Source organism: Drosophila obscura, unplaced genomic scaffold (assembly GCF_018151105.1).
Source record: "Drosophila obscura isolate BZ-5 IFL unplaced genomic scaffold, ASM1815110v1 contig_4, whole genome shotgun sequence".
Lineage (NCBI taxonomy): Eukaryota > Metazoa > Arthropoda > Insecta > Diptera > Drosophilidae > Drosophila > Drosophila obscura.
In genome coordinates, this window is record NW_024542828.1 from 2,933,183 (window position 1) to 2,960,559 (window position 27,377).

The 27,377-nt window shown below is 39.6% G+C and overlaps 3 protein-coding genes across 7 annotated transcripts in view; 1 reads left to right on the top strand and 2 right to left on the bottom strand.

Annotated features, from left to right (window-relative positions):
- Positions 1 to 19,828, top strand: part of LOC111071913 — a 39,955-nt gene extending 20,127 nt beyond the window's left edge. Inside the window, exons 1-4 of one of the 4 annotated variants that reach the window (XM_022363471.2) lie at positions 15,810 to 15,905; positions 16,580 to 17,548; positions 17,603 to 17,907; positions 17,977 to 19,828. In XM_022363471.2, the coding sequence (XP_022219163.2) occupies positions 16,669 to 17,548; positions 17,603 to 17,907; positions 17,977 to 19,434 (2,643 nt within the window). In that variant the 5' untranslated portion in view covers positions 15,810 to 15,905; positions 16,580 to 16,668 and the 3' untranslated portion in view covers positions 19,435 to 19,828. Of the gene's footprint in view, positions 1 to 15,809; positions 15,906 to 16,010; positions 16,092 to 16,579; positions 17,549 to 17,602; positions 17,908 to 17,976 lie in introns of those variants that run through there. The other 3 variants (XM_022363479.2, XM_022363464.2, XM_022363486.2) reach the window with 3 other exon arrangements.
- Positions 19,829 to 19,878: 50 nt separating this feature from the next.
- On the bottom strand, positions 19,879 to 21,559 carry LOC111071941 (gamma-interferon-inducible lysosomal thiol reductase). 2 transcript variants are annotated; one of them, XM_022363507.2, is made up of 4 exons: positions 20,818 to 21,130; positions 20,457 to 20,747; positions 20,217 to 20,354; positions 19,879 to 20,117 (listed from the first exon to the last, which is right to left on the bottom strand). In XM_022363507.2, the coding sequence occupies exons 1-4, from the start codon at positions 20,929 to 20,931 to the stop codon at positions 20,007 to 20,009; spliced, it is 654 nt and encodes a 217-aa protein (XP_022219199.1). In that variant the 5' UTR covers positions 20,932 to 21,130; the 3' UTR covers positions 19,879 to 20,006. The 2 variants fall into 2 exon arrangements, with proteins under 2 accessions (XP_022219199.1, XP_022219190.1); XM_022363498.2 differs by lacking the exon at positions 20,818 to 21,130 and adding an exon at positions 21,407 to 21,559 and having other exon boundaries at positions 19,881 to 20,117.
- Position 21,560: 1 nt separating this feature from the next.
- LOC111071955 (gamma-interferon-inducible lysosomal thiol reductase-like) lies at positions 21,561 to 22,454 on the bottom strand. Its single transcript, XM_022363516.2, has 4 exons — positions 22,346 to 22,454; positions 22,154 to 22,285; positions 21,802 to 22,098; positions 21,561 to 21,743 (listed from the first exon to the last, which is right to left on the bottom strand). Exons 1-4 carry the CDS (start codon positions 22,412 to 22,414, stop codon positions 21,627 to 21,629), a joined length of 615 nt encoding a protein of 204 aa, XP_022219208.2. The 5' UTR covers positions 22,415 to 22,454; the 3' UTR covers positions 21,561 to 21,626.
- Positions 22,455 to 27,377: the final 4,923 nt, after the last annotated feature.

Genomic DNA, 27,377 nt, shown 5'->3' on the forward strand with positions numbered 1-27,377 from the left:
TCTCATATCTTTTACTGATTTCTATAACCGTAGAGAAGATACATACATATATCCACAAATAGAGGTACTAAAAGGTCTCTCAATATATAAGAAGGAAAAAGGAGAGTAGTAGACATAGTAGATATACATAAACTGTTCCAAGAGAATTAATATATTTCTATCTAATTTTTCTATTTATTTATTTTTTCTGAAAAAAAAGCATCTGCTTTAACAAGTTTTTTCGTATGTAGTGTACTCTTCTAGTCCATAATTTTGTATAGAATTTTAACTTTAGTTCAGTTCTAATTGCCGCTAGTCATACGAGTAGAATATGTGCGCGGACTTAACTGTTGAGCGGCACTTAAATGCTAATTTGCGGATTTGAGTGACCGCTGACTGCCTTACGGTTACTGTGTTGCTGTTCCCGTATGTGTGTTTACTGCCTTTCAGCACTGTGCTTTTTTGTCTGCGTTTTAATTGCATCGAGAGACCCATTTAAATGTTGGCCCTTTTAGCCCCGATTCTGCCTCTCTTTCTTCTGCCGTAAGCCGTATCGATGGCCTGCCTTTCCACGCAAATTGCAATTCCACGCACAACAAATGAGGTCGAAAGAGATCAACGATCTGTATCTCATTTGGTTTATGTTTCTTTTGTAACCGGTAATCCAGTGCGGTAAGATGTCTGTAACTGATGTTTGTAACTGGCCACAAGGAGGAGGCCCCATCAACCTTATTTATTCCCACTTTGGATCTTTGCAGCTAGAGTTACTTCTATTCCACTACATTTTTTCAAGGAGTTTTATATCATGGAATCGTTGGGAACAGTTAAATTAAATACATAGTAAAAACATCATAATATGAGCGATCCTGCCATAGGACTTTCAGTGTATCTCCGATACTTTCCAAAGATTCGCCATATTTGCAGGCCAAACCAAAAAGGGGTAGCATCAGGACTATCGGGACCAGCAACATATAGCGGCTCTTGAATATTACAGGCATTGAAAACAGTTCAGAATCTGTAACGTTCTGAGGCTTGTGGAGTCCAAACTCCTGAACAAGTTCTAGAACGGGTGCCAAAAGAGGAGCTTGCTCCTTTTTCTTTTGCAAAAACTCTCGAATAATCTCTGGATCAATAGCCCATTTAGGTGTCGAGACTGCGACTGGAACTGATTCTCCTACTGGCTCCCACGTCAACTCGTCGTCAGATAATTCATATATATTTTCCATTTCAGTACTGCCCAAAAAGAGTGGTTCACAAAATGTTGCTTACAAATTTGTTCTACTTACAAATATATATTTTATATTGCCTTTGGAGTTGTGTACAATAGATTTACCAGATAAGTTTGAATTTTGATAGTCTTTTCAAATGAAAATATACCGAGAAACACACAAAAAACACGAGAACACAGTAAGAAATCGATACATAGGCAATCAAATCCGAACCAATCAATGGTCAAAACCCGAACGAAAAAGCAACAAAAGAAACCCGGCAATTCGCCATAAATAAAGCTGAAGATCAATTACAATTTTGGTGGATAAGAGCTCCCGAAAAGATATCGTGGAGAGAGTTCGAATTTGGGTTCGCCTACAAGAGGTCTCTTATACAGCGAACATTCTGCTCGAGCCTGAAACAGCTTGAAGATGTGATACTTTTGACGGCGCTAAGGAGCTCCTCTCGATTAGTTCAATACCATACCCTCTTTCTTTGCTCAAGCGATTGCGATGCCCTCGATGTACTATTCGGCGACAATCATTAAACATACAAGAAACATCGATGTGTGGAGTACCTGTTGCTGGGAAACATAATTTCCACCATAACCTGGGCACACCGACAAGAAATAAAATATGTGCGAAATTGTATCGAATTTCAGTTATTCCGACTTATCATTTCATTAAATGATCTATGATCTATCAAACCGTATTCAAGCATTACGATCTAAGTATAGTGGTAATACTCGACATTGATCGTTATTTTCGATCATTTTTTAAATTTATACAATCCTAAGACTAAGATTAATCCAAAGATACAATCAATAGTTAAAAATAAAGCAATCTCGTATTCGTATATAAATCGTATGATTTGAGGTCGTTCATGCTTGGTTAACTGCCATCGATAGATGCTCAAAATTGCATTAGAGAGATGTCTCCCGATATCCGAACAATGGGAATTTGTCAACGGAAATGATGAACGGCAGTTGAAAATAGCCAACAATTGCTGACATGCAATGAATATAATTTTGTTTAGATCATAAATTTGCGTCATTCTCAGCGCTCCTTGTATTTTGTATCTCTGAAATTGCGCAATTTCCCCTCTCAGATCTAAGTATCTCAATTATTGTACATTTGCATGGGATTTTTCCTAATTCTTAACAGCCAAAGCTTGTTCAACTAATCGGCTTAATATAGCAAATCGGTTCAGTAAGCACGATGATCATCTCGTAACATCTGAACTTTGAACTTGCACAAAATGCTGACTATCGTTGACAAATTTAAATATATTTAAGCTCAAATGGAAATAAATTTAGCAATCAATGCGGGAATGACCAAATGTGTATAAATAAATCAATTTTGCACTGACGTGAGAGTGTGATTCCCCTCCCTGAAATAAAAGCTACAATCGAAGGAAAGATATTATTTATTGTACGTTTGTATCTTTAGAGAACGTGATGTTGGGTTTCAAGTTTCGCATATGTTGCTCTGATATTTGATAAATTATTTTTTTATAGAGGCGTTTTTTTCTATAGCTATTATCGGCAATGAAAAGTATCTCTTTTGTTCTTGAAGATCCATGAGTTCTTTTCCGAGGAAGTTAGCTCATTATATTCCACCTGTATTTGAGTTGATGATTCAAGTATCTAAAGATCATAGAATGTGAAAGTACTACCGATGGACTGTTCCACTTTCCTACAAATATATTTTTTTTTTGTAAAATAACTTTCAATAGATATAAGCTTGAACTCATCTCTCGAAAGAATCATCCACAGCTGTGTGGTAAAAGTTTTGCTAATCTCATTCTGTGCCTCGTTTTTGCATTAAACTTTATGTCTCTGGACACCGGACATGGACATAAACATGGCTTGTCTGAATGATTTTTTTTTGGTTTTCAATTTCACTTGGACGATGCGGCACGTAGCCGGAGATACTCGTAGACATTTGACACATCACCTGACATGTCAGCCTGTCGGTTTTTTGAGCGCAGTGAGAGTTTTTCCAGCGCGAACAAATTCTTTGAGTAAAAGTGAACACACTGAACACACAGAGAGAATTAATCCGAAAACGAGCTCAAGTTCAGTCAGCAAAAACATCAGCATGAGGCAAATTGTTTTGGCACATGCCAAAAAATTAAAAAAAACTGAAACGATTAGAGCCAGACCTGTCTGGATAGACAAAAAAAGAAGCATTATAAATTCATTAGGCAACAAAAAATAAAAAAAATATTTAATAATTATAGTTGGAAACGAGGGGGATCTTTGCTGAATACTCGAATATTTCTTTGTCCAACTGGAGACGCGTTTCGTTTGATTTTTTTGTTGATTGTGATTTCGGCCTGACTATAACAAACTAGCCAAACCACAAAACAAAGCAGAAACACCAGCAGGGCCCTCAGGTGATAAGTTCATTTATCTGATATATTTTTATCCGACGCGTGCTCCACTGAGTCTAGTGTTAATTTGTAATAATTAATTTGCGAATTTGCAGAAGCTTATAAATAATTATTTATAACTTCTTTAGACACGACTGGCAATATCTGGGAATAGCTGGGAATATCTGGTGTTTTCCTGAATAATAATTTGCTCAAGTTTCCTGGAAAATTTGTGGGGAAAAAAGAATTGCAAGTATTTACGTAGTGTGGTTAGTATTTCTAAGAAAATATGGTATTAATTATTTGACTAGCCTTGTAAATTGTATTTGTGGATAGAATTAGTTTTATTGTAAATTTCAATACGTTAAGCTTACTTAGAAAGCTTTGGTGGTTATGATCGAATAAGTATTATAACTAGAATGAAGATAAAAAATTGCATGCACTATCTCATCCTTCCAGGATGACTGAGCAGAAGAAGAAGATTTTTCATGTCTCTCTCTTTCTTTCTCTTGATCGCTAGCTCTGTCCCGTCCCAGTGAGACTTGTACTCGAAAAAAATATACCCAAACCCAACGCATAAAGGTTCCAGGGATGTATACAAAAATACAAATAAATACATTTATTTTTTAAATTTTGACACATTTTATATGAAATATTTGGTTTGATTCATTTTAAATATTTTTTTTATTTATTATGGAAAAAAAGTAATATATTGATGTGTCAATTAATTAACAAACAATGATTATTTATATATACAATATTTATTGTTAAATTTCCATACTTTTCAATTGATTTCCGTTCGCATCATCAATTTGCCAACCCAACAATTTGGTTGGTGTGTGTTCGCTTTCAATCATCGTTGCGCTGACTGACTGCACAATTACTTGGCCAAACGCGGAATGAGGCAACGTTTTGGCATACCTCAAATTGCATTTAACCAAACACGGAAGATGGATGGAAGCCACCCTAAGCCCACCTCAATGGTTGCGTGTGCCACATGCCACATGCGTTTCTGTCGAGAGGGAGGTACTGGGTCTGTGTGCCTCAAAAATTGCATTCATTTGCCATAGCTACGGCAAATCGGCTGTCATGTGAGGGATCTATATTTAAACGGTTTAATGTGTGGAACGAAAAACTTAAAATAAAACAGAAACGAAACGGGCCTTTTAAGGCCCACTTCATTATTAGCCATTATCTTTGTCATGTCATTTCGCTTAATTTAATGGGCCCTATGTGTATATGTATAATTTCTCCCCCTGTTAAGCGTGTGCCTTCAAGCTCACGTGTACTTTGAGATCAGTTCTCAATTTTCTATCGGTATTTTTCCAATTGCGCACTTTGAGAATCGGGGAGAAAAGTTCTGTTCTGTCGTTGTTTATGGCATCTGACATGCATGACGCTCGTTTGGTTTGCGATTTCATATGTAATTAAGTTATCGTGGAATAGTGGCTTAGCATAAGCTTATTAAATATGATTACCCCTTGGGATCAGAGCGGTTAGAACTACGTAGAAAGACTTCTGGATAGGCAGGCACACTTTCTCGATTTGTACTAGATATCCATTTGTATAATTATATTTCCATTAAAAAATCTTTACTAAGTCCTCACAAAATAAGAAACTATGGGCTAGAAATGTACAAAATAATCCATTGCTGTTAATATTTTATTAATAATAATAATATTTTATTAATATTAAAAATATATATAAAAGTGAACCTAACCTATTTATTTGAAACCTTTTTTGTGCAAAGCTGGAAAGATACATGTTTCTATGCTCGAGAAACATTTCCATTCATTTGCCATTTAACCACAACTCAAAAACTCCCCGATTATATCTCACAAATACGTACATCCATCCATCCATCACTTGCTACAGATCGAAAGATACAGAGATCGGGTATCGTATTTTCATCGGCTGTTTGCTCTATTCGTTAGCCCGTCATGAATGAAATCGACTGACTTGGCTTTTAGCATAGTGCCAAAAAATAAATTAGCAGAGAGCGTAGCATAAATCAAAAGCAAGTCACTTAATTTTGCTTAAAATCATTTTTCATTTTTATTGTGCCATTCCATCAATAAATGTTGTTGCTTGCTGCCTTTTGGTATTTGATTTGGCAATTTTTCCTTCAAGTTAATTTCATGCGCATTGTTTGTTTGCATTGCGCTTTTTTTTTATTATTTTCGTTATTGAAATTGGAATTGCCAGTGGAATTTGTAAGCAATTTGAACGTTAATTGAAATTCAATTCAAGTCCATGATGAATCGGAGTAAGTGTAGAGCCCCTCGACAACAGAGTTTTTGCGACAATTGCAATGCAAAAATATTTTCTACATTTTTCTACTTTTGTGTGAGATGCATATCAATTGTTCAAATCAGCAAAAGAGCATACAGAAATAAATATCTTGTGCAGAAATAAAAATACTCAGACTTTACTAGCCTCTAAACTACTCTGTGAGAGAGAGAATTGTTGTCTATATTGTTTTCTGGCTACAATAACTATCCGATCCGATCTTCTGTTGCATACATCAATAATAATAACCCTGTATTCTCTGGCTTATTTCCGAATTTATGAATTTATTTTGCAAACATGTTCCCGTTTTTTAAGAGAAAAAGGGTTTATCATGTTGAACTTCTTTTAAATCAGCAGCCCCATCAATCAGTTGTCCCAAAAATCCACCAAAAAGAAGGACAAAAATATCAAGTAAACCCTTTGTGGTTTGCCAGATGAATGCATTTATTAGCAGCCCTCCTTCCAGATCAGAAAAGATCGGGTCGGAACGGAATGGAGCCCAATCCGGCCACAATCCAATAAAAAAGCCTCAAATGTTACTTTTTTTTTTTGGCAGTTGACTGGACACTGCAAAAATTAAAATAAAAATAAAAAAAAAAACGGTGTGGAGTTGGAGTTTTTTTCCAACCACAAATTTTCTCACGTAACAAGTACAACAGACCCCAGACACGGAGCAGCGGGAAAAACTGAACAAACTGAAAAGCAGAAAACCAGAGACTAGAGACCACAGACCAGGCCAAGTAAATTGCTTATGTGTGTGTGTGTGTGTGTTGGTTGGCCAATTTTTTGGCGTCTGCGCAATCCATAAGAGGGCATTAAAGTGGCTGCTGGTGCTGGTGCTATGCTGCTGCTGTTGGCCGATTCTAAATATCAGGCAAGGCGATTGCAAGTAGCTACCAACAACAGCAACAGCAACAACAACAACCTTGGCTAATGGCCAGTCAACGGCAACTGACATGGGCGATATCATGCACCCCGTCTTGGACGGGTGCCCAAAAGCTCAACTTAATGGCTCACTGGCCTTTCCATTGCATATTTCTCCTCCTCCTCTACCTCATCATCCTCTCCTGCAGCATGTGTGCCTGCCTGCCTGCCAGCAATTTGCTGGCCCAAAACTATGACTAAGCCCTGCTTATCTTGGCCAAGAATTTGACTCTTGCTCTTTTCGCTGGCTGTGCGAGTACTCGCATAAAGTATCGGAATTTGAGTGGAAAATTTTCACACGAAATTCAACAAATGTTCGTTAATTGCTTGACAAAATAAACCCGCCAAAAGAAATAACGAATAATAAACGAGGCAAGTAAACAGGGGGACAAGAATTGGCATTGGTCGAGAGCTCTCTTTGATATATCAAATTATTATTTTGCACCATCACGACAATCACTTTGGGACCGTGTCACACAGCACTTGTCTGTCTGTCTGTCGGTCTATCTCTTAAAGGGTGTCAACGAAACACCTCTAGGAAATATATTCAGTTGTGTGTTTTATACCATAATCCCATAGAGCATAGAGTTTGAAGAGAACTGACAAATTACAAGAATAAAGTACAATTGGCCCGAGTACCGGAGCAATGTGAGCAGTTTTACAATATACGATGATATAAAGTCAGCTTCGATTTCAAAGTTTATTATCAAGCACTTTAATAAAACATTTATCGACCGAAAAGTTTCCTATTCCCTCTTTACGATAGCCTCGCAAATAAATTAAAGCAATGGAAAGGTATACCAATATTGTAATAAAATCATTAACGAGTCATCAATGTGAATCGATCATAACCGTGCCGTGACTAAAAAGGGATACTCCCAAATAACAAAAAAAAAAACCCAGCAATATGATAAGAATTTACAAGTTCAATTGAGTAGATTAGAGACCACTTGCAAGTGTTGATTTTAGGCATATGATAGAGGACTTCTCCCAAGTAATAAATAAGAAAATCAAGATATGATTTTATGGTTTAATTATTGTGATTACCCATAAAAGACTTGCTAGAATAATCATTAGGAATTCTTAATATTTCAATGTGTGACCAAAGTGTGACTTGAGCAAAGAATGTCCACTCAAAAATCCTCATTTATTCACAGACATGCTATAACAATAATAATAATGATGATGACAACTCTTGGCTTTAGCCATGAAGTCATCTCCCATTTCCCATTGAGACACAACCTCAGGGAATTTGTGTACAACGCCATATATTATTTGTATTCGTATTGGTATGAGACACGACATTCGATTGGATCACAGATTCTTTCACTAATTGTTGTTTACAAAAAACTGACCATTCCCATTGCCATTGCCATTCCCCCAAAGAATCTCCATTCTCCGTTCTCTGGATATATTTGCTGGCCATGTATTTTCACTTTCCGCTTATTGGAGAGAGAGATAGAGAGGATTGTGGATGATAACCAGCCCAACCTGTCTCGTGTAATCGTTAACTTTTTAATGGGGTTCGGTTCTGTTCTAACAGAATAAAGAATTCGATTTAATCGAATCGCAGCCAGTGGCAGTGGATCTACCTGTTCAAAACCTGTGGGTTGTTTTGTGTGTAGCTTGGCTTTTCGTTATTCAATCAAATATTATTAATCGATGATGTACACGCTCAGGCACAGCCTCTTCCCACTTGATAATTATATTTGATTTGATTAATTTTTACCAGGCTGCATTTTTCTTTAATTTTTTTTTTTTTCGTATTTTCTAGTTTAAATTTGTTTTTTTGCTGCTTCTGTTAGCATTGATGTGATAAATAAAACGCTGAAATCGTGTTTGAACGTTCTTGAGGTTCCTTTTATTTATGGCATTCATCATTAGACGCCTGCATGATTTGAATGAATAAATAGAGACCAGGCCCCGTAGCCTGTGACTGGGTGTGAATAATAAGGAGGGAGTGTGCGCTTCCTCCTTCTCCCTCCCCATCCCGAGTGACCAGGGTACTTAAGTAGCAATGTGCTTTGTGCTGTGCCCAGTAGTAGTTCCGTGTTGGGATCCATTCGAAATGCTTCACTAAAACATTGCCTAACCATCGACAGGGGATTAAATATATTTACTATATTGACGGTGAAACTCTCTCCGCCGATAAATCCCCCTCTCTCTCTCTCTTTCTCTATCTCTGTCTCTCTAAGCCGATCCGATAATTGTAATTCCTGAGCTTCAACTTTTACCGCCTCTGGCTACACTCGAGTCCCCGTCCAGCAGCAGATAAGATTGCAAACAAAATTAATTAAAAATATATCAAAAGAAGACAACGCCAAAAGCAACATCAGAAACAAATCAAACTAAAAAAAAAACTCGAAATTCAATTATGAAGAAATGCCTGCAAATTGCAACATTGCAACAAAATGTCAAATGGTCAAATCAAAGTGATTGTAAAACTATGGCGGGGTGTAAGGTTCGCACATTTGGTCTTTAAGGATCCACTGACTCACGGGAGCACGGGAAATGACTCAGTTTTGGGGTTTAACAAAGGAAGATGGAAGCACTTAAGACAGTAAGACAGTAAGAGAAGGCCAAAATATCTTTCGATATCTCAGAAATATAGCCCCGAAACGGAATCCTAGATCTGTCTGTAGTTCTGGGATATCCTAAACAAAATTCTTGATAGCTTTGAAATCGGTTTCGATCTATTAACTAACCTAATTAAGGAGCTAGTAGATGAAACTTATAAATCAAGTACATTTCTCCAAGAAATAGTACAATTTTTGTATTCATTTTATGTCTATCTGTAATTTGTAGTGGCTTTAGCTGGCTATATTATAAACTATATGGTAACGTAAACCTTTAAAACGGATATTTTGCAATCCCAAGTAAAGAAATTATTTGTGTTTTTGTTAGACCACAATACTAGCCAACAATACGAGTACCAGTACCATATGGCGGGCAATATATAAGCTGGACTACAAACTGTGAATACAAATGGTTGCCAAACTGCACTATTGCAGCAACAGAGAGGCAACATTGTATTGCATTGTTGAATGCAGTTGTTATTGCTATACCCTAGCAGAGAGGGTATTCCGATTTAGTTAACATGTTAGCAATGCTGAGGAGTTACCAAAGAAGATATAAGATGCAAACGTCTGTCTGTTATTCTCTTAGTTTTTAGATGCTTTGGATGAAACTTTCTTTCATATCCTATGTATATATAGCTCACCATAGGACCAATGGATATGCCAGGGTATCAATAAGTTTCGCTTCCTGCCGAATCTCCGCAATTGTTGTTGATGTTGTGTAAATTCCCAGAAACACACACACACACACATTAGGCATCATTTTGCAGGGGCTTTTAGCATGTTTTGCATTTCAGCCATTGCTCAATTACCCCGCTTAGACGGCATTTTTTCTATTAACCAATACATTTTTAAGGCCTAGCATGGGGGGGACGAAGATGACAAACAATTTACATGGGCTTTTTTTCTCTGGCACGCCCACAAATGTCCCATTGTGACGTTGGGACTGGCGACAAAATACTAGGTATGTTTGGCAATAAGCGGCGACAAATTTATATGGGAACTCGGAGTAGATATATCTGCGCATTTCTCAGATATCTCTAATAATAATTAGGAAAAAAAACATCCGTAGAGCTTAACTTTCTCCACAGAGACACACTCGAGTAGTGGCCGCGAGGCACTTTAATTAAAAAATTGTCCCATGCATAAATATTTGCGTTGTCTTTGGTAGATAATTCCCCACAAAACTTTATTGTTTGTCTTCTTAAAAGGTTTTTGTTTTCTTTTGTTTTTACATTCTTTTTTTGCATTCTGCTAAAAATATGAATACGCATATATTATAGCTTAGAATTCGATAAATTGTAGTGGATCCAGTTAATCCAGTTGTGTTTAGCAACGAATATGATTCATTAAAATATAAAATGAAAATATAACTCGGATTGTTGTTCATGTTGCTGTAACCACGAATGGTTGGGAAATCTACTCATCCATTGTCTACGATTCCGAATGACTCCTTGGAGGAACCCTGAGTCTTCCCATTCTCATATACAATTTAGAACAAATATTGGTGACGATTAGATTTGGAATATAGGGATTCCTACGTCTCTACGGGAATTATACCAGGGAGTCTGAAAGTAAATGAGAGACACAATGATCTGTGGTGCGTCCTGGAATGGTTCATCAGGCATTGGGTGTTCGTAGGACTCTGGCAGTAGGTGTTACTGGATTCAAGCAAAAACATAAACGAAATATAAAATACAAATTATACAAAAATGATGTCAAGGCATTCACTTTCAAAAAGAGCCAAGAAATTATAATACAAAACAAAATGCATGAAAGTAACTCTTTTTACTTTGAGCAACAAAGTGTAAATACCCTACTGTTCGTAAATGGTAAAGGGTTGTTGACCATCTACCACTAAACTCTTAACCTTTGACGCATAATTAAAAGAAAGAGTAGTTGACAGAATCGCTGAATACCTAATAATGTGAATATGATTTCTCATAAAAATATTATGCTCTCCCTGCCAGTGTGACATAGTAGTAGACCTAATGGGTATTTGTTTACATATCTTCCTTTTTTGCATTACAAACCACGGACTAAAGAGTATAATACCCTCTGCAAAGGGAAAACAAAAGAGAATTACGCAGGCATACAAAATATATAAACACATATATGTATATAATTTGTAAAACAAAAAACCTGCTGCGGCTACTTCAACTCAATTAACCCACCAACAGCAGCCGCAACATTGTGTTGGTTCAACTTTTGAGCTCCCATTAAGGCTCCCCAGCCACAGTCGCATTCAAAGCCCCAGCACACCCTTCACTGCGCGCCCAACCCCCCGACCTCATTAAACCGAAACATAGTACTCTCGTAAATCTTCCTGAACTTCTCTGACGTCCGACACAATAACAAATATTTGCCATAATGTTATTTCATTCCACGTTTTGTTCTTTCTGCAAAAATTGTTTCTGCCTTTTTTTTATGGGACAATTTACTTTATTTCAGTCTATAAAAGGAAATTAAAGCAAATTGTGGGGTTTTTTTTCTTTAACACTATTAATTGTTAATGTCTGGAGCTTAAGTAAGAAGAGAATTCAAGTGAATTTTTGTGCAAATAAAAGTAAAAGAAAAGACAAGCCAAAAGTCAATGTCATTTGTTTCTTTGTTTTCGAGATTTTTTTTTTTGCGAGATGAGAACTGAATTTTAAGTTACGGAGCTACTCCAACTGAAGGTTATGTTTGGGAGGAGATAATCTTGAGTGATTGTACATGTGTGATATACATATGGGTACAATTATATGAATAACATGATTTAAACATTCGATTAAAGTTAGGGGAAGTATAAGCTGAAAGTAAATGACTTCTGATTACCTTTTACGAACTTTAAGAGTGGCTTAAAATAATTACTAAGAGTAGAGACAAAATATAATTGCTTTGAAAATAAGATTTGAGGAACCTCCATATCTCTCTCACATAGTTGCTTAGCAGTAAAGTAAATCACTTACAAACAGCTGTTAACTGACGATTTCTACATAAACGCCTTCGAAAAGGGATTTTCACAATATGTAGGTGGTAAAACCTAAGAAGATTACTCTGAATTTCCCATCCATCTACCTGCAAGGGAACACACATTCCCACGTTACTTTAAGTACTTGGAAAAAGGGGGTTCGTTTTCCTGTGACTAATCTTTGCCACCACAAAACACTGCACTTGATTTCTCTCTAACGAACGACAATAATAATATGAATGCCAATGCTAATGATGCTGCTGGGTTCTGTCTGTCTGGCTCCTTTTGAGGTGTGGTGTGTGGTGTGTCTGCTGCCTGTGTTTGCCAATCAATTCTATACAAATTTATGGCATACATTATAGTTTATTCAATCATTCAATTAAATGCATTCCAATGCGTTCGCACGTTACCTTCCTTTGCGCCTTACTCTCTAAATAACTCCTCAGTCTGCGCCCGATCTCTACACCGCAGTGGGGCACATGACACACATGCCCAAAAAACACAAACAAACAAAAAGAATACATACATACGTACTCGTACGAATACGAATTGCGAAACTGTTTAATTTAGTTGCGAGTCACTTTTTTTCGTATTTATTTTGGGACATTCTTTGTCTGGTGTCCGACTCTGAAGCTAAAGCTGAGGCTGCGACTGCGGCTGACGCTGAGCCCCCGATCAGAATTTACGATTTATTTAACCTGACACTGGCAGCCACAGCCACACACAGAGCCAGAGTCAGACCCAGAGCTAGAGCTAGAGCCATGGCTAAATTGATATTTCTCTGCTCTTTTCAGTAAACATTAGAATCAACTTTTTTTAAATTTGCTGTTGACACAGTTTATGCCCAGGCAATCGCCCGCCTGCACCTGAGTATCTCTGTATCTCTGCGGGTCCCGAGCGAGCGCCTCTAAGAGGCCGGTCTTAGCAATAATAAATTGCATTCTCAGATCTAGCCTGGCCTCTATTGAGAACTCTCGAGTGGTTCGAGTGTTTTGACTCTAAACAAATAACTTGGATGTGTTTTTATTTGCATTTTAAGCAGCCTGGGAAATACACACTGGAGCTCTCTGGAACCCAAATTTAGCTGTTAACAAGATACAAGTATGATGAACAAAAAATGCTTAAAAATATACACTTTTGATAAATGACTTGGCATTTTGTCTCCCAGCCATTGTTTGCATTCAAAGCTGGACAAAAGATTGCCAAAAACAGAAATAGAAATATCCGTATAATATAAATTGAAAGCGTTTACCATTATTATACGATATGATGATCAATCAAGGGGTAACATTTGGAAAAAAAAAGTGGCCAACAAAATTCAACAAAAATAATAAAATGCTGAAATAAGTAAAAGTCTTTATTAATGATTGGCATCTCTTTCGATCATTAAATAGTATTTATTGAAACGCGATAAAGTTCTCCAACAGCTGCGAAAGGAAGTTGTTAAATTTCTCTCGCATAAAGTTTTGTTGCTTATTTAGACACCTTGGGCGCTTTGAAACGCTCCTGTCGTGATTTGATTAAAATTTTGCACACAAAACTGTCGTCCACATGGCAAACACTTCCTCATTACGCCTTTTGCATTATTCTTTTGAGCGCGCGCACTTTGTTGTATAAAGAGTACAGTGGAGCCTCCGTTAGAAAACTTCGACTTACAGAGTCTATCAGTTAGGGAAAATCTTTGAAAATTACTAATTGCTATTCTATTTCAGTGAAATTGAAAAATAAGACAGTGCGAAAAAATCAAACTTTTGGAACAGATTTTTTATGCCAATAAATACAGAACATTCCTCTAAAACGGGAAGCTCTTTCTTAATTCATCAACCTACTTATTTCTGGATGTAAAAGCGCACTAAAAAATAATTTTATTTAAAAGTAAATTAACTTAAATCAGTCTTGATCCTCAGAAAACGATTTGCGATTTAAAGAAGTTCAGTTCGAATTATCGATGTTTGACTGTCTATTTATATTTCTTAAACATTTTTGTTTCGTTAATTTAATGTGAGTTGAGATTTTAAAAATGCGCGCTCACGCACAGTACAAAACTTTGCAATTATGGTCAACAGGGGGAAATACAATACAAAAAGGTGGAAGAAAAACGAGGAAAAGGCATAAATGATAATTGTTGGGCTGGGGAATGAGGTAGGGTAGGGCAGGGCTCCATACAAAACAATTATTTAGTTTTTTATTTTTTGTTGTTTTGTTTAAATTTTCTTACAAATTCAGCGCGCTTTCTTTGCCTTGTTTTTTTCATCACGATGATGATCATGGTGTGGAGAAAACGAAAACGAAGACGACAGCACAGTCGATGTCAATGGCCCCAAGGGATGGGCCTGGGATGGGATACCAACTACTGGGCTTTCTCATATACGTATGTATATGTATGTATATACTTGTACGATTATGTTTGTGACGAGTGCATCTATGAATGGAGATGGCAACCGCCCGCATACGTTGACATTTACATAGTACAACAAAACATAAATGGATGTTGTGGTCGAAGTCCCCATCGAAGACATGAACAAAAAAAAGTGAAAGCCAGCTACTTTATTGACTACCCAAAGACACCTGCAGACACTCAAGGTCATTGCATAGAAAAAAACCACATATACACAAGCATACTTTTATTACTAATGATATGGCCATAGACCTGTCTTTTGTCCGAGTTTAAAGCTGAGGCTGAGAGCCGCTTTTATTGGGTATCAACTTCCTATGGAATTGGCTTTTTTCTGCTGCTGCTGCTGCTGCAATTACCCATTCAGCGCCAGCCAGCCATAAATTACCATAAATTCCATGCCTTAATATTTATATTTCTAAATCACGAGCACGATTTCTTTTCAGCTTTATAGTTGGTCATAAAAATCAGTGTATCTCGCACAAAAACAGAACAGAAAATTGCGAGCATGATTAGATAACCCACAGACCAGTTGTCGCATGCAGGTAGCATGCCGCTTCAATCAGATTCAGATTAGACCAACGTAGCCGTAACACACATTGATGGGCATGACCGTGTAGAATGGTGCTAGAAGCTAGTGTTTCCAATTGAAGATATACCCCAGTACAAATATGATTAAGTGGTTGAAGTGGAAAGCAAATCCAACTGTGTATACTGGAGTTATTCGACTGAAGGATACCTATAAATTGGATTTATTTTTGATAAACTGGTAGTATTTATAAATAGCTATAATCTGAATGGAATGCTTATGAAATTTGACAGACAATCGAACATTTCGTCATGTACACAAAATGTATTTTTCTTTTGGATTCTCGGGCATTCTCTTTTTCACGTTTGACAAATGTGTCTGGCTGGAATCAATTGTTGAAGAAAAAAATCTTTGAGCAATTGGGCGCAAGTTTGTAGTACATCGGTGTATCTATTCGAAGAATTTTTTCCTCTATCTGTCACAAACAGCTGCCTCAACATAGTATGCTCTTGGTACTCTACAAATTAGGTAGCGAAAAAATTAGTTTCCAGAGACTTCAGTTCTAGCCAAAGTGTCGCACAAACAGAAGTGTATTTCTGCCGAGTCCCATTTTAATTTTAATGTTGTTCATTTATTAAGCTCTCCAGACAATTACAGCTTAAATTGTTGAAAGTAAATGTGTGTATACTCGTTCCTATATGCCATAGAAAATGCGCCTTTCAGCCGTTTTAAAGTTAATCACTCTTGCATACTCGTAGTAGTTGCATCTTTAACTGGCTTTTTAGCAAACAATTTGCTATCTGAATAATGTAAAAAAGTATTATACTACTTACGAACCCCTGGCAAAGTCGTGTGGCAAAAAAAGTAATTATAATAGCGAAAAATATTTGCATATTGTAAGATGTTGTGAGAAAAACAGCAAAAGTACAACAGACTGAAGACTGTTTACAGTTGCCGGAGGAGGAGTGTTAATTATGAGTTAAATTAATATTACACTCGGTGTTGACACTCGCTTTTCGGAACAAATACTCGCCAAATTTTCAAATTGGGTGTGAATTGGTGCCTAATGAGGAGTGAAAGTGTGTCCCGTCCCGGCTCTTACCTTTAATTTGTGTGAACGAAATGAGAGTTACAAGCCATAAATGAGGAATTATTTGTATAATTATATTCCGATTCTAATGGAAATATTATTTATTTTGAGTTACTTCTACTTCCTTTACTTCTACTAACTAATAAATATTAATTTTTATAATTAAGTCAATCTGTAATTATAATCCTTATAATCCCTTTCCACAATTTCCCTTGAAAACTTAATAATTTAACAAACATTTATTCTCTCTGTTTCATTTTAGATCTTTCCAATATTAACATGGTGATGACATACGGATATTGATCGCAAAAATATAAAGCTAAAACAACAACAACAACAGACATCATCATTATGGAAGGCAGCAACAGAAGCTCCACAATGGAACCCCCCACAATGGAGGAGGCCGGCGGCTCTGATGAGGTGGACTTTATTGTGGCATCGCACAACAATAACAATGAGTATGAGGATCTGCGGAGCGTCAGTCAAGCGGTGATTAACACCAAAGCAACACCAACAATTGCAGCAACAATTACGCCAACAACAATTACACCAAACAACGAACCAAATGTTGCCAACAGCAACACCAATACCAACAACACGCTGAAGAAACCCAAGGAACGTCGCACACTCTTCCATTTTGGCAGCAGCAGCAACAAAAAATCAAAGGAAGAGGCCAAGAACAAGGCCAAGGAGTGTAAGGTTACCCTACCACCCACACCCACACCCACACCAATGCCGCTGGTTCCCATTGGAACACCTCCGCGACAGCATAAATTCGTAAAGAGCAACAGCCTGGCCCGATTGCTGGGCAACACCTACAATGCCAAGAAGTTCGAGAAGCAGGAACAAAAGCGCCTCGAGGGGTGCAAATTCAACACGTACAGTGGCCGACGTGGCCGGGCGGGACCCTATCTGGAGCGCTTCAAGCGGGTGTCCAAAGAGGATGGCGACATAGCCGGCGCCGGCGACAGTGAGACAGTGAGGGTCACAAATGTGGTTACCCTCACCACGGACTCGCGGGATCTGCAGTATGGCAGCCGGCAGGAGCATGTGGGCCGCCAGAGCAGTAACCCGGAGCAGCAGGATCAGATCAGCAGCTCGAAGGCCATGCGGACGCTGACCCGCAGCCTGGGCAAACTGTGGAAGCGCACCCACAGTGTGGACATCAGCACACCCGATCCGGAGTTCAAGGTGTCGTACCTGGGCAACGTGCTAACGGGTTGGGCCAAAGGTGAGTACTCTACCCGGTCTCCAATGAATTCCCAAACTAATTTTGTGCCTCCAGCAGGTGAAGGTTGTGTGGAGAAGCAACTGAATACGCTGTGGCGCAACTACACGCAACACACGAAGCCGGATGTGATCATGCGACTGAAGGTGTGCGCCTCCGGCCTGAAGGCCACCACACGGCAGCACGGACTCACCGAGTACTGGGCCCATAGGATCACCTATTGCTGTGCCCCAAAGAACTATCCGCGCGTCTTCTGCTGGATCTACCGGCACGAGGGCAGGAAGCTGAAGCACGAGCTGCGCTGCCATGCGGTGCTCTGCAGCAAGGAGAAGATTGCCCAGGATATATGCGATACCTTGAGAGTGAGTCATCCATCCTGCTCTTCCGTTTTTAAACACTCACTGATCCTTGATCTTTTTGCAATCTTTTAGGAGAATCTGGATAGCGCTTTGCGTGAATTTAAACGCGATAAAATTCTCAAGCAAAACGCTCGCCTCAGCCTGGCCAATGCTGTCTACGACAATCCGAGCCTGCCACGCCGTAAGATCATGCTGAGCGTGGGCGGCAACAACTATCGACCGCCGCTGGAACGCTCCAAGTCGGCGCCCAAGCTAATGGCCATCGAGGAGGCCATTGGCGAGGAGGAGGGCGACGAGATCGAAGACACCAATGAGCCGGAGATGCCGGCCTGCTGTCAGCGCGACTCCTTGTACCCAGCCATGACCCTGGGACGGCGTCGCTGTCGTCGCGGCCACTCGATACGACGCACTGGAAAGATCCAAGTCCCATGCTGCTCCCATCAGCTGGAATCGCTGGAGTCGCCCAAGGCGGAGGAGGCCATTTGTCCAGCAGCCAGCAACGATGGCTCCGACTCGGATGACTTTGAGAAGCTGCTGAAGTTCGACACGACATTGAGCAACGAGCTGTTGCCGTACTTTGACATGCAGCTCCACAAGACCAGCAGCCAGAGCATGGTCAGCCTCAGCGAGCTGAAGGCCGACGAGGAGGAGGACGGAGAGCCGCTCAGTCTGTTGCCCACCATCAACAGCGACCCCAGCGCCGATCCCCAGGCCGATTACGATACGGAAGAGCACGATTTGCCCGCCATGCGGCGCAGCGGCGTCTGCAGCGACGGCGAGGAGGATTTTCTGGACGATGCGGATGATCATTATTTCCGGCATGCCGCTATGCTGACAATGCTGCACCGCAGCTCCATGCGCAAGCTAAGACCCAGTGATCAGGCCAGCCTTCAGTATCGCCATCAGACGCAGTCCTCCATCTCCTCCAATGCATCCAGCTCGACGACGGCCAGCACCTCAGCGGCGGCCGGCACGGGATCCGGGAACCAGCAGGGCCTGGCAAGTCCGGACAGTGATGAGGGCTCAATATCCAGCGGCTGCGAGACGGCCAGCACAGTCACAAACGCAAATCACGAGGAGTACACCAAGAGACAGGGACCCGGACAGGAGTTGGAGCAGTCGCAGGTGCTAGAGCAAATGATGATCTACCAAAGACTGGAGCAGCAGCTGCGCAATAACAGCGATGCCACCAACTACAGCAGTTCCAGCAGCATCACGCTGAAGCGCAGCGACGACTCCACAAGCGATGACCTGGATATGGCCGACAAGCCGGCCGGCAGGAATAACCAGAACATGCCCGACGATGGCTCCGATAGCGACGAGAGCGGCTACGTGGAGTTCCAGGAGAAGGAGCGCATTGTCCAGGCCAACAATGAGCCGCCACACATGGCCATGGCCATGTCCCTGGTGAAGGTACCCGTCAAGCCGCAGATACCACCAAAGCCGGCTCCACGCCGTTCGCTCAGTCTAAATGCGAAGGCAGCAACAGCTGCAGCAGGAGCCGGCAAGGCTTCGGGCACGGCAGTCTGAGTCCCCGGCAGAGGAAGAGAGAGAGAATGCTTTAACACAAAGGAAACCCGTTTACAAATTGTTATTTCTGCGCACCACCCCGTCAGCGACCATAGCAAATACAAAAAGTGCAAGAAATTTAATTCCTAGTTGTAGTCTATTATCCATTATCACTTAGCAAGTAGCGGATAAGTCATTTGTTGTTGGTTCATCATCAGAGGAAGACCTAACGAATATTATACATATATATGTATGTATGTATATGTATATATTATGCTTCCCCCAATTCGCATCCCTCATCGAAATTATTGAATTTATATTGTAAATATTACTAGAAGCCATAGGCACTATAAATATATATCACACGATTGGATTGTAATTGATGAACTGTATCTTATGTACCAATATAAATTATTATCTGAAAAGTCTGTGTCTATTTCGCAATATCAGTATCGTACCCCCTACACATATAAGATGTTCTTGCTTGAGCCGGGCGGCGAACAGAACCAGTTTCTGAAATTTTAATTTAATTCCAAAGTTGTGGCAGTTATACATTGTTTTGTATGTTGTACATTTACTAGACTGGCTGGGCTTTACTGGCAGACTGGGGAGCCGCTGGGTAGCAAGTTTTGTTGACGCAACAAATGGCATACCGTGCCGCGGAAATCGCGAAGCGAATGGTCCTGCAGCTGCTGATTGAATACCTGTTGCAAGTGGAAACGAAAACGAAACGAAACGAGAAACCAGTTAAATGCTTCAATCGATTACATTGGGTCCGGCGATCGAAGATTGAGAGTACTTACGCCATTGTAGACAATGGTGGGAATGAAGCTTGGCTGATATAATTTGGTCACCAGCTCCGCTTGCAGCTGCAGCTTGGTGCCCGTCTCGCTGTCTGCGCAGTGGTCCACGTCGGTGAGGAGACCCGCCTCTCTGGCACACTGCTCGTTGGGACATTGGGATATATGAATGTACGAGTATATGCAAATGCTTGTTAATCATTTGGGCAAACACTGAGCCGCGGCTTTCACCATCGCACATACCTGATCAGCGCGAGAAGAATCCAAGGCGAACATCTGGCAGACCACGAATTTCACTTGAGCCGACTGATTGGCGGTGCTGCTGATGACACAACTCTGGACCCGATTGCCCTCGCACTCGGCTGGTCCGTGCTGGCAGTGGAAGATGGCGCCGCCCTGTTCGGATTGGGACTTTCCGAATGGCACCAATTGGATGTCCATGTACTGTTGTAGCTCCTCGTGGACAGGCCCCAGCTGATGCATGAAATTCCTGCTATCCGGACAGAGGGACTCGTACAGCAACGTGATGTGAAGCTGGGGTGGGATTCAATTGAAATCAATGATGAGTCGGGAGTTTGAGAGGTAACAGCGCCCAGAATATAACCTTATCTGCCTGACGTTTATTTCGGGGCATTTCCTCCAGCTTAGAACAGCAGCTAAGGGTCAGCATGAACCCTAGGAGGAGACTCAAGCTCAGGGCAGTGCGAAATTTCATCATATTGGGCAAATATTTTGAGCTATATCAGCGAAAATCGATTGGCCTTCGATTGGTTCCGTTCGAGAATGACCGTTTATTTGTTCGTACGCACGGTGGTTGCCTTCAGGTGAATGCCAAGCTAAGTCCAATATTATGCGACCGTCGAATTCGATTTTAGTTCAACAACTGAGCGCAGTTTTGTCACATTTGGGTGCTTATTTTCGGCCAGCACCAGAAGACCAGACATGAGCAGAGCATGTTGGGCGTCTCTCTTTAGCATTCTCGCTGGTAAGCCGGTTTCTTGAGTCAGCTTATTTCGTTGAAGCTTACAAACATTAAGATATATTCCCGGGTCCACACCTTAAGCCAACAATGGGACAGGGCTATGGTAAACAGTTTTGATACCTGTTTTAGCACCCGATAAACAGTTTTGTATTTCCCCCTTTGCTGTCTATCGAAGACCGTTACGCCAAGACGTTAATCGATATCCTCTCACCTGTTTCAATTGGAAATGACTCTGCTTGCATATATTTCTCAGGATCGATTGATGGTATTTGATGCCTTGCCATACCAAAAATATCAATAAAACAGTTAAAATTATATTCACGTGGCCACTCCCCATTTTTATAAGAATAAACAACGCTACCAACTAAAGAGCTCATGTTTAATTGTACAGAAATAATAACAATATTTCACGGCCACCGTGCAAATTTAATTTATGGCGTTCCGTTCGAACAGTAAGTTGGCTCTTCCATTCCAGTTTCTATTATCGCAATGCAGATACTCTTTTTGACCTCCTCAGTGGCCTCATCTTGAAGACTTTCATTGAATCGCTTAAAAAGGTTTTAACACATTAGAGCAAATATATTTTCGCCTGCTGATAGTACCTACGTCATTGTATATTATGGCCGGAATTTGACTGAACTCGTACATGCTAGTGATTCTGCCGGACTGTCTCTGATATATCTTTCGGTTCCCATATTTACCCATACATTCTGTAATCGACTGCTTGGTATCCGAAGAATTTATGCAATTTGTATCTATCTCAGTCACAAATTTGTCGTTTGTCATCTGACACGTAACGTAGATCAGTTTTTCCAATTGGGACATGCTGGTATGAAGAGCACAATCCTGAATACTATTTCCCTTACATTCTCTAGGACCATGTTGGCAAAATTTTCCTCCTTCCTGGTGAGACATGGATATATCTGTTTGTATTTTGTACATAGTTTAGTTTACTTACCGAAGCTTTGCCGTAGGGAACTAAGTTCAGGTTGATGTAGCCATTTAACTCTTTGAAAATAGGTAGAAAACTTGTCAGATAATCTACAGAATCCATACAAAGAGACTCGTACAGAACTGTCATGTTCAGGCGCTGTTGGGATAAACTTTAGGTTGCTGATAATAGTTACAGAATCTATAATATAAGCAAAACCTTTTGAGCCCAAACACATCCCGGTGGCAAGACTTGCCAAACCAGCAGCAAAAAGAGCAACATGGACATGTTTCACGCTCAATGGTTAGCTAGAAACAAACATTGATCGTCAAACTTTTAATTCAATTGGACACGATGCAAATCTGAAGCGTAACCAGCGCTCAAAAGTGCGATAACGATCTAATTTTCTAAGTGTGACTTTAAAAATATCTGACTAAGGGCCATCTCTAACAATGGTGCTATGACATTATACTTTGCTAACTTTGCTGCGAAAAGAGATATACCATTTGCAAAATAAGTGTTCGTAGCCGTCCTTAGACTTAGATTTTCAATCTAACAACTGAGGCACTACTTCACACAAAACTTTCAGCACACACAGCGACCAAGCCAGCAAAATTGTTGGGTATTTTACATATAAGCAATGTGTATAACACATATATACATATGTGCATAGTCTACACAAAACGAATATACCCTATTCTCTTTAACTACCCGATATATGGATTCAAAACAAAGCCAAAAAACTAAGCAGCACAGTTATTCCTTATTCTGGAGATTCTGGGATTCACTTGGAAAAATTGGAAGTGAAATCGTACGACATACTAAATATTTTCGAAATATGCTCCCATTTAAAGAAACTTCGCGAATTGACTGTTGAGAATATCGAATATTTATCAAATCTGAAATTGGATTATTTTTATCCTGAATTGGAACAGCTGTCACTTCAGTATTTCGAAATTCGATTAGATGTCAATTTCCGAAGATCAAAAGGTCATCATTGCTTTCCATTGTATGTCACATTGAAAACATTGGTGAAATTATTGCAAAGTACGCAAACACCCTGGAGTGTCTAGATTTAGTACCTGGCGATAGTCAAGATAAATTTTATGCAGAGCATTTAATAATTGTTATCAGAAAGAGATGAACTAAAGCAGGAATTGGTAAGTGTTTGCCCTGGAGTGAAATTATTGATCAAATTTAAGCAAGTTTCTATTACAGATGAACTCATTCCCAAATTCTGAAGTTTGGAACTTAGTTACATTGACTGAATTCGATAAAATGTATATTTGAGAATAAAAATCGAATACAATATTATATTACCAATTAATTGTTCCAGCCAAAACTTGTCAGTCTACCCCCTTGAGTCACGAGTGTACATGTGTCATGTTTGCGAGCTGGAAGAAATGCTCGGGATTGTGAATCGACACGATCGGGAAGACAGAAACAACAAAGTTTAACTTCATTGTTGTTGTTGCAGAGAGAGGAGAAAACAATTGAAAGAAGGATTTGATGAGAGTGTACACATAACGGAATAAAACAGTTGCGATCTGTATGCGAGAGTGTATTGCGTGTGAGAGGAGCAAGTAGATATCAAAATATTAAGAAAAAGGAGATACAAAAATTGTGACTAATTCCGTTAAACAAAGTTATAATATCTTATGAAAAGGTATACCCTCTGAGAACAAGTTTTGGAATGATTAAATATGAAAAATGTGTACATCAATCAGGTGAGAGCCAGTTTAAATAGTACGTTATGTGGGTTAAGTTAGTTTTTTCCTCGGTATATTTCAGCGATGATTAGCTTGATTTCGGTATATTTCTTAAATTTATTTTATCGATAAATCTGATATCAACAAACAATAAACTAAACAGCAAAAGGTGGAACGGGCTCAATGTTTAAAGCCAAAAAGTAACGTGGTTCGTGCCAGAAACATGGAGGACCTCTGTCGAATTTGCAGGACGCATTCCGTGACTCTAATTGGCATATTTGACGAGCGTGAGCGTGGCAAATGGGAGGGAGAAATAGATCCGATTCTCGCCGACATGGTGATGGCATGTGCCGACGTCCAAATCGAACGCGGGGATAAGCTTCCGCAGAAAATATGCATGTCCTGTATCCTCGATGCCCAATGCTCGTACCGTTTCAAGCGAAGATGTGAAAAAAGTCACGAGCAATTGTCTCTGGCGATTCGCGCGCAATCCAATCAGGATGTGCCGAAAATCAAGATTGAACCCATGCTGAATGACAGTGTGAGGGAATTCGAGGGATGTAGTTTCGTTGCTGAAGATGTGCTGTGCATGGTTCTCAAAAAAAAGAGAAAAATTTGTTTTTTAATTTTTCGTAGAATTCGTATAAATTGTTATCGATTTGGCGGGAAATTTAAGCTCATTACGTTAGGAGATACACTCGCGAGTTTCACAACACAGTCAGCTGGGAAGAAAGCTCGTAAACTCGATCGTTTTGGGTGGAGCGAGAATAGGTTCTTGTCGAGCTCAGCGAATTTTCTCTTCCTATTTGATCGTACCAGCGTAACTGACCAGACCTAATTTCTCGTATCAAAATCCAATTACGCGCTTAACCCAGGCTAATAGTATAAGTCCTAAATATTCAAAGAGCAATCTCGAAATATTTAAGGCATCCGTGGGAATTTTAAATAAATCTTCGTGAAGAATTGTTTTGAAAGTGGTGTATAGTTCGGCCAGGTAAATATTTCGTGGAAGATTGTAGGGAGTCACATGGAATTTATAAGACTGTATTCCAGAACAGATTTTGGTTCAAAGCAGGCGCTTTTAAAACATTGCTGTGCCCAACAAAAACATAGCGAAGGAAAATAATACACACGGTTTTAAAGAAAAAGGTGAGAAATAAGGGGTTTTTATAGTCCAAGACAATTTTCTGACCTAACCTCTCCTCATAGACCAGATCAGGGTCAAGTCAGGGGCAGAAGAACCCGTGGAAAGGGCCGAGCTCCCCGACGCAACTTTCTTTGGCAGACCAGCAGCCGCAGCAACGTTACATATGCGCAGTCTGAGTTTGTTCGATTGTCATTAGCGGGAGAGCAGGGTTAACGACCGGAGCAGAACGTTTGGAAAACGGAATACCGGAGACAAACAGAAGAAGGCGAAGCAGCAGGAATTAGTGAATTAGTGAAAATTTAGGGTTGATTAAAAGAAATTCGCAATTACATCAAAAAGAAGACATGTAAACGAATAGGCACGTTCAAGATCACTAACACATGTACAACCGGACAAAAGAATAAAGTGTAAAGTAACTAAGACATGCAAAGTGAGTGAAAAGGCAGAGTGAAAATAACCCAGTGAAGCGAGACTTGTAATGCTCTATCACCCCAAACTAATTACCTAAATTTAAAATCAATCATAAAATCAAACCGATCTCCTAGAAGGCCTTCTACGATAAATCTGGGTGAGTCCAACAGACCGAATAAAAACAATCAATAAAAACCAAAAGAAATTAACCATGTAAAAGAAAACGTGGAAACCGACATACCCGTCTCTGTGAGATAGAGTGTGTGACCGAAAGAAGAGGTGAAGAAAGAGAGTTAACAGAGATAACGATGCAATCCGCAAAGCACCTGCACCGATTTGTCGCGTGTTTGTTTTGATTTTGCGTTTGCTGACTTTCCTCGTTTTATTGGTTTCACTTTGATACAAGAAAACCTTAACCCCTTATGATATATTTGCATTAAACTGATTTTTCTATATTATTATTAATTTTTATATATTATGTTATTATTTAATTAAAACTTCTTTCAGCGGTTGTATATGTGAAAGTGAACATGAGCAAAAGCAACGAGATTACAAATTAGTAAGAATAGAATTTATCAAAGAAATTGTTTGAGCAATAATAATGAAAATAGGGTATAAAAGTCTAGTTGTGAAAGCAAAAGAATATTATTATGAAGTATTTAAGTGGTATTGGCTTATTAAATGAGTTATGAAGATTAAATATAATGGTTTCAAGTATTAAGTTTTGTGTAAAAATTATGGAGTAAATAAAATAATTAATATTTCCTTGAAGTAATGTGAAGAAGAAGAGGGAGAAGAGATATCGTTTTTGGGAGTTTTTTCGAATATTTATTGCGCGCAGAAAAGCTCAATGGTCGGGAGGGTTGAGACGCGTTACTGCATACCATCAAGCAGACTCACTGTCCACACATCTCAATGGGATGGGTGTATTAGTGAGAATTTGAAGAGAGTAGAGTCTGGTTCAAAGTTAATCATTTTTCATTCGTTGTGAGTCGCGTTGCACTTTGCATTGCGTTGATCGATGGAAGTAAACATTAAGGCAAGGGACATTATTAAATGTGTACTCTGAGGTTGGAGATGGAATGGGTCAAGAACCCCCCCACAGGCTGTTTTGCTAGCTGTGTCCCATCGACCTTCTTCACTGCCAACAGGATACTCAGGGAACGTCCAACGTTAAGACCGGCCTCACGCTACGGTCTGCACTGTGCTATATGCATAAAGGGGTTTGGTACATTACATATTTTGGCGCCCAACGTGGGGCAGCTAAGCTCAAGAGCCTAGATAGTCTAGGGATTGAATTAGTGCTTCATTTTCAGTTCCAGCTTTATGGTGAAAAACAAAATTTTTCCTTTTCGTGTCCAGGGATCAAGTAGAATTGACTGGCGAAACAGATTGTTGGCGGGACCGAGAATCTACCGCGAGTTAACTGCTTTTGATGTTCCTGTATACAACTATTATGGATCAAAGAGGGTACCGAATGTTAGTCCGAGCATCGAAAGGGTGAACTGGCTTTCACGGGATTAAATACCAACCAACTATTTGAGAATACCTTGTGGCGAGCTTACACAACAGGTTGACTCAGAATTCTACAATTGGATTGATTCCAGTTAGAACTAGGTCGACAGGTGTTAGCTTGAAGCAGCGAGGTTAGTCTCTTGGAAAGTTGGATGATCTAAGGAATTTTGTCGGGTCATTAACATGGCATGTGGTTGGGGTAGCATTGAGTCGAATACAATTTCATTAGTAACAGCATCCGAGATTGTACGATCAATAGCTGGCGTAACTAACATAGGGTTATTGAATTGATGCACCTGAGAAACAAATTCTTTAATTTGTTTGGTTTATTGAACTAGACGATTACCTAACTCATATGTTTGAACTCTTTTTCGGATCGTTACGGATAGGAAATATTTTATAAAATTAAAAAAAAAATTATTCAAACGTTTAAAGAAAAAAAAAAAAAAAAAAAAAAAAAAAATTTATA

What these genes read in the sequence shown, in the direction of transcription:
- LOC111071941 (XM_022363498.2), bottom strand. Translation starts at nt 21,532, where the DNA reads ATGGGGAGTGGCCACGTGAATATAATTTTAACTGTTTTATTGATATTT. An exon ending in GTCATTTCCAATTGAAACAG is followed by an intron (nt 20,748 to 21,406) that starts GTGAGAGGATAT and finishes ATCCCACCCCAG; the next exon opens with CTTCACATCACGTTGCTGTA. An exon ending in CCACCATTGTCTACAATGGC is followed by an intron (nt 20,118 to 20,216) that starts GTAAGTACTCTC and finishes CACTTGCAACAG; the next exon opens with GTATTCAATCAGCAGCTGCA.
- LOC111071955 (XM_022363516.2), bottom strand. Translation starts at nt 22,414, where the DNA reads ATGTCCATGTTGCTCTTTTTGCTGCTGGTTTGGCAAGTCTTGCCACCG. An exon ending in GATGTGTTTGGGCTCAAAAG is followed by an intron (nt 22,286 to 22,345) that starts GTTTTGCTTATA and finishes TTATCCCAACAG; the next exon opens with CGCCTGAACATGACAGTTCT. An exon ending in TTCCCTACGGCAAAGCTTCG is followed by an intron (nt 22,099 to 22,153) that starts GTAAGTAAACTA and finishes ATGTCTCACCAG; the next exon opens with GAAGGAGGAAAATTTTGCCA.